The sequence below is a fragment of the Leptodactylus fuscus genome, chromosome 7, assembly GCF_031893055.1.
Source record: "Leptodactylus fuscus isolate aLepFus1 chromosome 7, aLepFus1.hap2, whole genome shotgun sequence".
Lineage (NCBI taxonomy): Eukaryota > Metazoa > Chordata > Amphibia > Anura > Leptodactylidae > Leptodactylus > Leptodactylus fuscus.
In genome coordinates this window covers 135,531,193-135,540,607 of record NC_134271.1, presented here as the reverse complement: position 1 = coordinate 135,540,607, position 9,415 = coordinate 135,531,193, and the positions used below count along the sequence as shown (strand labels likewise).

General features: G+C 42.5%; 1 protein-coding gene across 1 annotated transcript in view; it reads right to left on the bottom strand.

The window, feature by feature from the left end:
- Window positions 1-2,376: 2,376 nt before the first annotated feature.
- The window catches only part of LOC142213382 (embryonic protein UVS.2-like), an 82,768-nt gene continuing 75,729 nt past the window's right edge, over window positions 2,377-9,415 (bottom strand). The window contains exon 10 of the mRNA XM_075281700.1: window positions 2,377-2,624. Within this exon, the coding sequence (XP_075137801.1) occupies window positions 2,377-2,624 (248 nt within the window). The remainder of the gene's footprint in view (window positions 2,625-9,415) is intronic.

Below are 9,415 nucleotides of genomic sequence, written 5' to 3'. Positions count from 1 at the left end.
TGAGATGGGACAACCCCTTTAATGCCCTGTCTCAATATTCCATAGCAAGGTATAGAATTTTACGGTGGCATGGTTTGTTGTTACATTACATATTGTTACATATTGATATTGCATCATGGGTTGTATTATATGCTTATGTCACTTTACATGGTGGTACACATCTTGAGTTCCTAAAGGCAGAATGAAGATGCACCTATGGTTTGAACCATAGGATAAGTTGTTCAAGGGGTTTTCCTATCTCCTTGTTTCAGATTTTCCAGAAGACTCTTCTTCTCACTTCCTGTATTTCTCTCCACCCCTCCCAGCTTGCTGAACAGGACACTTATGCAGATCAGATAATATGCAGATGCTTGTACAGAACAGACTCAGTGTGTTATCTGTGTGTTTACATAGAGATAGACTCCGCTTTATCAGCAAACTGCAATTAGCTGAACGATTGTTCTGATGCCAAAGCAGTGAGTGCCATCACTTGTCCTATAGGTCTATGGTTATAGCAACGCTGTGTAAACAATGGGAGGAATAAGGTCACATAGCAGGAAAACAAAGCAGCATTTCTAGAGCAATATGTTTAGCAAAAGTCTTTATTTTACATAAGCTACCAGTTGTTACGGTTCTGTGTATATATATATATATATATATATATATATATATATATATATATATATATATGTAAAAATAATAAACTTTAACTACAGACACTGCAGCGAGGTCCACAGGCCCAGATGGGCGGCTCTAAGTCTGAATAGCGTGCTACCAGTTAAACTGCACTGGCAGTCATGTGGCGCGGTACACAATGTGAACAAGCTGCAACAACACCCTGCCAGTTAACCTCACTGGACAGGTGCACAGTACAGCTGAAACAGCAAGGCTGCCAAGGGTTAATCTTCACCCCAGGTCAGCAACAAAACATGCTCCTGCAACAGCTAGGAGCTACAAAGTGAGTAGACAGTTAAATGGGCTACTGATTCCCACTGGCAGGGCCAAGGAATCCTACCTAGATCCCTAGAGACTGCTCCTACCATTAACTGGAACCTGGCCCTAACCTCCTATCTTAAGGTACTTAGTCAAAGTGTGATCACCGGGCGGGCGTCGGCTCATACCATATAAAAGCTAGTCCCCGCCCAACAAGGCGGTGGCCATGATGTCACCAATCATGCTCAGTATGGGCAAAATGGGACTTAGCCTCTGAGCGGCTCCAAAATGTCTGAGCATGCTCAGTAGGGAAACAATGGCACTTAGCTTCTGAGCGGCTCCAAAATGTCTGAGCATGCTCAGTGGGCCGAAAGCTGGACTTAGACTCCAGACACTTCACTGCACGATGCCGAGGGTTGGATTGGCCCGCAGGTGGCACTATGCGCTGGACGGGAACTCTGCGGGACCCAATCCTAACACCAGTATAGAGGAGGATCACCTTAATTTATTGTTCCCTCATAGTGTGACCCCTTTGACATCAGGCATTTACCAGGCTGGGAATGGCTCCATATTTAATGGCCCATTACCAAACTCTAGATGAGTTGAAAATCTTGTAGGCCATCTTGAGAGTAGAAATACTTATTGGCAAGGAGGACAGCGTGTGACATGAAACATGGAAACTTGTTGAATGACTTGTGGATTGGGGGATGCTTGCTAATCAAATGCACCTTAAAGGCAGTCGTGAGTAGGAGACCAGGCAGTGCATCCTCTGCGACACCAGGAACAAGTTTTTCATCATCACAGCCTTTACTCTAGTGAACTAAGCCTTAAATTCTACTGTTGCTTTTTATCTGTATTCCATGTGTTGTATTTGCAGCATCTTCATCATCTTCATTAATAAGGTGCACCCTCTGCTGGCTCAGGGGTTATGAGGGCTGCCCTTAAAAAACTTCCATCATTACTATGTGTATATATTTCATAGCACATACATAAAAAAGAGCAGTTCTGAAACCTCTATTTTCATCTAAGCAATTTACTTTACTATTGATGGTCTTTACAAATAATAATAATTATTGTTTATTTCTATAGCACCATTAATTCCATGGTGCTTTACATTATTATATTAATTCCATGGTGCTTTACATTATTATATTAATTCCATGGTGCTTTACATTATTATATTAATTCCATGATGCTTTACATTTGGGGGTTACATACAATACACAGAATATACAGGTAGATATAATACTAACAGTGACCGACTGGCACAGTGGGGTAGAGGGTCCTGCCCGCGAGGGCTTACAATGAAATTATACCATACTTGTTATTAGGTTATTCGGCTTCACTCTCTCTATTACTCACAGTAGATATTTTACTAAGTGGTGTACTGATGGATTCTATTCAAATATAATACAAACGTTCAAGCATGGCAATATTTTATAAAGATCGGAAAGCTTGGAGGTTTTAAACCATGTGATTTGCATCTTTCGCCCAACAAATTTCAATTATATGTTGTTCCTCCATAATATCTGAGCCAGACTGAAACTCTTCTTCAGAGAAAATTGTCACCGGATTGATCTTTCTATACAAGTTACTAAGATGGGCATTGGCATTGCAGCAGCTTTGAGCATCAGCATACTGGCTGTAGAAAGTATTTCTTTGTTGATCACTTTCCCCGGATACATGTTCATAGTAGTTGTGAATATTCTGGACTGGATGAAGAACAAAAGACTTGATATAAGTGATCAGCTCATCTCTGGACTGGGTCTCTTAAGCCTTTTCTACAGAATCTATCAAGTAAGCTGCAGGTGCACCGTCCTGATACATGGCCTCCAGGTGATCTCCAGTTTGGGATGGCTGAGCAGTCACCTTACATATATGTCTATAAACTTCTGTACTTTGCTCTTCTCCACCTGGCTCGCCATTCACTTTTGCCTGAAGATTGTGAATATCAACCACAAACTCTACATCTCTATTCAGGGTACATTCCCCAAGATGTTCCCCTGGATCCTCCTTCTATCTGTTTTTGCCTCTTTGCTTATAAGTGGTCCTGTTGCCCAGGATTTGTCAAAATTATACTCCAATTCTACTAACACAAGTGGTTCGCCGCTAACTGTATTTCTCTCCTTACAATTGTACAATGTATTTTATGCATGTTGCTTTTTAATATTTTTTATTTCAGTTTTGGTCACCATTGTATCTCTGTACAGACACATGCAACGAATGCAGAATAATGCTGTCAATTTTAGAGCTGAGACTGTTGACGTTCATGTTACTGCAGTGAGAACTCTCATATTCCTACTGGTTCTTAATCTTCTTCAATTTATTTTACCAATTTTAATTATCGGTCTACTAAAAACAAGTAATCAAAAGTGGGCAAATACAATTATTATGTTATTTGCAGTTTGGCATATCCTTGACTTACCTGTGTTTTTTCGAGGAAGTAAAAAGTTGCAGAAAAAGTTACAGAAAATGTGGCTCCATTTTCCTACTTAAAACGTATAAGTTTGGACAAATATTCAATATTTAAAACAAAAAGAATCTTCAAATTCTTTAAATTTTGTTCTTACAATGAATAGATTATAGTGGAGAATGCTATATGTTCCATATGCTTTTATATATGTAATTTGTATCTTGTGAAATCACTATTATATATCCTGAAAATATGCTTGGATTCTTATCACTGGTATCTGGTTATTCATTAGATGTGTTTTATGCAAATCTATTCTCCAGGATGTAATTAGGAGAACAGTGCACTCTGTATGCCGCCCAGAATCCCTAGCAGAGCAGGAATGACTTGTAAGTCTCTGTACTGCCTATGTAGGCACACACTCTCCCTGATGTGTATTATCCCCTGACCCTAGATGTATTTTGTGATGAAAAATTTTAAGTTGTAAAAAAAAGTGATGTTTTTATGTATTCATCATGTTCAATAAATCTAATTGTCTGTAGGTCTTGCATTTATTTAGATCGGGGTGGTTCAGTTTCAATACAAAAATGAACAATGGTGAGAAAAGCCATAAAAGCCATCCCATGTCATTACTCCAGCCCTAAACCATCTCTTCAATCTATCCCTAACCAATGGATCCTTCCCCTCAGCCTTCAAACACGCCACTGTCACTCCTATACTTAAGAAACCGTCCCTCGACCCATCCTCTCCTGCCAACTATCGTCCCATCTCACTGCTCCCGTACGCCTCAAAACTTCTTGAGCAGCATGTCCACTCCGAACTCTCCTCCTATTTCTCATCCAACCTGCTCTTTGACAGACTTCAGTCAGGCTTCAGACCCCGGCACTCCACTGAAACTGTCCTAACAAAAGTCACTAACGACCTGCTAACCGCCAAAGCCAAGCGCCACTACTCTGTCCTCCTCCTCCTCGACCTCTCCTCTGCCTTTGACACAGTTGACCACTCCCTCCTGTTAGAAATTCTCTCATACCTTGGTATCGCAGACCTGGCCCATTCCTGGATCTCCTCATACCTCACTGACCACACATTCAGCGTCTCCCACTCGCACACCACCTCCTCACCACGCCCTCTCTCTGTAGGTGTCCCCCAGGGTTCCGTCCTAGAACCCCTCCTGTTCTCCATCTACACCCTTGGCCTGGGCCAACTCCTAGAATATCATGGCTTTCAATACCACTGCTATGCCGATGACACCCAAATCTACATCTCTGGACCAGACATTACCTCCCTGCTGGCCAGAATTCCAGATTGTTTAGCGGCCGTAGCCTCCTTCCTCTCCTCCTGCTTTCTCAAACTCAACATGGAGAAAACAGAGTTTATCATCTTCAGCCCATCCTGTATGGCCCCTCCACCTGACCCATCTATCAGTTATAAGTTAATGGAACCACAATTACCCCTGTCCCACAGGCCCGATGCCTTGGGGTAACCCTGGACTCTGACCTATCCTTCAAGCCACATATTCAAGCCCTCAACACCTCCTGCCACCTCCAGCTCAAGAACATCCACCAAATTCGACCCCTTAACCCAGGAAACTACCAAGATGCTCGTCCAGGCCCTCATAATCTCCTGCCTAGACTACTGCAACACCCTTCTCCATGGACTCCCAGATAACACCCTCGCTCCCCTCCAGTCCACCTTAAACTGCACTGCTCGCTTAATCCACCTCACCCCCCCAATCCTCATCGGCTGCTCCCCTCTGCCAGTCCCTCCACTGGCTACCTATAGCCCAGCGAATTGAGTTCAAGCTACTAACGCTAACATACAAAGCCATCCACAACCTGTCCCCTCCATATATCTCCAACCTAATCTCCCGCTACCTGCCCACATGTAACCTCAGATCCTCCAATGACCTCCTACTCTGCTCTGCTCTCATCCACTCCTCACACAACCGTCTTCATCCCCCATACTCTGGAACTCCTTACCACGACACATAAGACTGACCCCACAATCACAGGCTTCAAGAAGGCCCTGAAGACTCACCTATTCAGGAAGGCCTACAACCTCCAATAACACTATCACCGCACCGCCATCTGTACAGTCTCCCCCTCTCCTTCTGTCTCTACCCCCTTTCCTCATAGATTGTAAGCCCTCGCGGGCAGGCCCTCTACCCCACTGTGCCAGTTGGTCATTGTTAGTATGATATGTACCTGTATATTCTGTGTATTGTATGTAACCCCCAAATTGTATGTAACCCCCAAATGTAAAGCACCATGGAATTAATGGTGCTATATAAATGAATACTAATAATAATAATCCCATGTTGTTTTTTTATTTCTTAAAAAAAACAAAAACGTAAACAATATTAAAAAAATTACATTGGGCCCCCCTTTTTATTTCCTTTTTACCAGATGTGATAAAGTAGCCACATATTATCACTTCCATGGAGGGGAGGGCCACATTTTAATAATACCAATGTGTGATCATCCTAGTACTGGATCCTACTGTGTTCTTCCTGGTACATCTGATGGTGGTGGATACTGGGCTAATAATTGAAGGGGGTTGTCTTAGCCTTCGCGAGTGGCTAACAGTAATCCCTGCCTCAGTCCATAATAAAGATAAAAAAATAAAAAAAATTATACTCAACCTCCATTTCCTCTTTTTTGACCTCCTTCAGCACTCTACTGTGACATCATGTGTCCAGGCTGAAAACTGAGGCATGTGATAGGGTCTCAGTAATGACATGGGTATACCGAGTAGCATGATATCATTACGCCCAGCCTGTCCATGTCTGCACTTTGGACAATCATACGTGCATATCACATTGAAAGCAATAGGAAAAAAAGCCTCCCATTGATTTCAATGGGGAGCACACACATGCCAGCACCCATAGAAATCAATGGGATCTGTTTTACGAGTTTACGTTCAGAATGAGCAGAGCGTAAACTCCGTGTGAAGGCTACCTAAATCTCCAAAAATCGCCAAATCAATAGAACACAACTGGCAAGAAGGGAATGTATAAGCTGTGTGAGTTTATATCAGGGGACACCCCAGATTTAGAGCTTATAAAGAAAAAGACACCAGAAGTGACCCCCAGAGTGACTCCCCCAATCATAGGAGCTAGTGATAAAATAGTTAAAAATTTGGTGTTCACAATGTACTCTTCACAGCTTACATATTCCCTCTTCACCATCCGCTGTGCATTCACGCCTGGGATACTATCATGCGCCACCAGGAAAATGGCAGGGCCCATACACCACCAGGAAAATGGCAGGGCCCATGCGCCACCAGGAAAATGGCAGGGCCCATGCGCCACCAGGAAAATGGCGCCTTGATCAGCTTTGACCAAGGTGCCAGAAGGGTTAATGCCCACCATTGGTGTGGGCACTGAATGTGAACATTGGCAAATGGCTGCTGTATGATACAGCAGACACCAGGTGTCCATGGCAGCCACCCGACTCCCGGGTGGCCGCCATAGTTAAACACCTGGCATCCGCCATACTATTACGGCAGATGTTAGGCGGGGATTAATAAAATCTGTGAAATTGCTGTGGGGTCGAAATACTTGTCGTCCCCCTTGCTAAATTCTATGAGGAGTGTAGTTTACAAAATGGGGTCACTTTTGGGTTTCCATTGTATTGGTACTGTAGGGGCTCTACAAATAAAACATTGCACCAGAAAACTATTCCAGCAAAATCTGCTTTGCAATCACCCAATGTTGCTCCTTCCCTTCTACGTACTGCCGTGTGCCCACACACGGTTCATCGGGCACCATACCTTGCATCCCATGCTGAAACCAATCAGTGGCCCCTGGAAAGGAACCAGTTCTAAGAAATAATTATCCAGAATGATCATTTTATAGTCTAATATAGACAGGGAAGGGGAACCTTTACATGAAAAGTCAAAAGCGAGTCTGACTTCCAGATACAAATAAACAAGTCACACAGAAAGGTCCTAAATTGCAGCAACTTATTACGGTATCAAACATGGCCTGAGTGTGATAGTTTACACGATTGTGTCAGTACTGAGATGTATTTGCCTACAGTGGAAAGACAGAAAACAACTTTCATTATACAAGTCAAATATAGAAACTATTTGCAAGCCTCACAACATGCGATACTCTAGATGTGATTGGGACAGAATTTGCATTTTCTTGGTATCCAAGTACAATTTGTACAGAATGTTCATCTTTTTTATAATAACGTATTTAGTACATAACAAATCTCTCCCATACAGACTAAAGGTTACTGATCTAATCTGTCATCTAACTGCTTCTTACTGATACAAATATATCCAATACTTGGGTTATAGATTGATTTTTATTGCTAATTATTCTTCCTGGATATATGGTCAGGTTACTGTAACTGTAACTATCTTGAAGTGGATGAAGACTAAAAAGAAATTCATCTCTGGAATAAATCTATTAAGCATTATTGATTCCTGAAAATAAGCTTTAGAGGTTTTATACAGATGTGTCCTCATAGCTAAACATATTCAGATGTGTGTATCACAGGTTATGTAATTTCTTAAAAAAAAAAACCCCAAAAACAACAACTCATAGGCAGATGAAGGGGTTTTCCGGAATAAATTGAAAATTCTAATCTAAGATTACCCCCCCTTTCCCCCCGCCTACTTTCTAAAATACTTAGGCTAAGTTCACAAGCGGTTTTTTGGTCAGGATTTAGAGGCCGTATCCGCTTCAAAACCCTGACCAAAAAGACGGTTCTCATTGAAATCAATGGGAGCCAGTCAAGTGAGATGCACATTCCCTCCTCTGGACTAGGCCCGTTCATTGGGCCTAATCTGAAGCGGAGTGCGCGACTGCAGTGCACCGGCATTCAGCCGCGACTACCCGTTTTTTGGTCCGGAACCTGAGGCGGCCTCCAAAAATCCCTGTGTGAACTTACCCTCACTGTTACAAAAACCTAGAGCAGCCTGCAAAATAAAGTTACTGTAGACAGGCCGGGGAGCCTTTACAAGGTGCCAGAAGGGTTAATGCCCACGATCGGTGTGGGCATCGACTGTGGGCATTAGCACGCATATTTATCTCAGTGGCTAATGCTGGACAATACATCCAGTATATCTTTAAACTGTCTAGTCTACGTTTATTCCACTTTTAGTTGGCTTACCTTGAACCAAAATTCAACTTTGGTTGCCTTTTTGGTGCATTTAAGACCGTCCCTTATTGTGAGAATCTACACTCACCAGTTTAATAAGTTGAAACATATGAGCCCAAACTAGATTTGCTAAAGATACACTATATTGTGCAACAATGTGCCAAAGATGCACCACGTGTCATAACCATGATAGTAAATTTAGTAAGGCAGACAACTGTGTGCTGCTGGCCAGCCATGGATTAAAGGCAAGGCCGGTGCACGGGGAACATATAGATGTCACCCGAGAACTGCCCGTACACTGGCCATGTTTCTGTGGCCCCTTTCATTAAATGAATAGGAACCACGGAAGCAAGGGCAACAAAATAGGACAGGAATAGGACCTGCTCTATATTATGTGGCCTGGACTGTCAGCCTACACACAGGACCATGAAGTTAACAGTCATGTGTACAGATCCATAGAAATGAATGGGTCAGTGTGCTATCCGTGAAATACATGGACAGCACACTGATCACACCATGGTCGTCTGTAGCCGCCTAACTTAGTACTTAGAATACTTGCAATGTTATATCAATTGGAAATATTAAATGTCTTCACTTTCTCGATTTTATGGAACACAAGAAGCAGCTCGGTGGCTTGTTAGGAAAAAATGTTTTATTTGACTTGGATATTACAGATACAGAATAGACAGCCGAAGTGGAAAGATGCAAAGTGTATCACAGTCTGCTATATGAAATGCCTTCACGTTCTGCCAATGGCTTCCATGTTTGAATACTCGGACGGGAGGATTTGAATAGTGAATCCAATCATTGTGTCAGGTCAGGTAAGATATGGAAATGATTAATAGGAGGAATGACTTAACCATCTTCATCCTTAAATGATCAATGAAGTACAGGAATGATATCAGCAGAATCTAATGCCTGTAAAATGTCATACATGTAATACATAGTGACAGCTATATCTGCAGGAGATGATGTCTGGCTG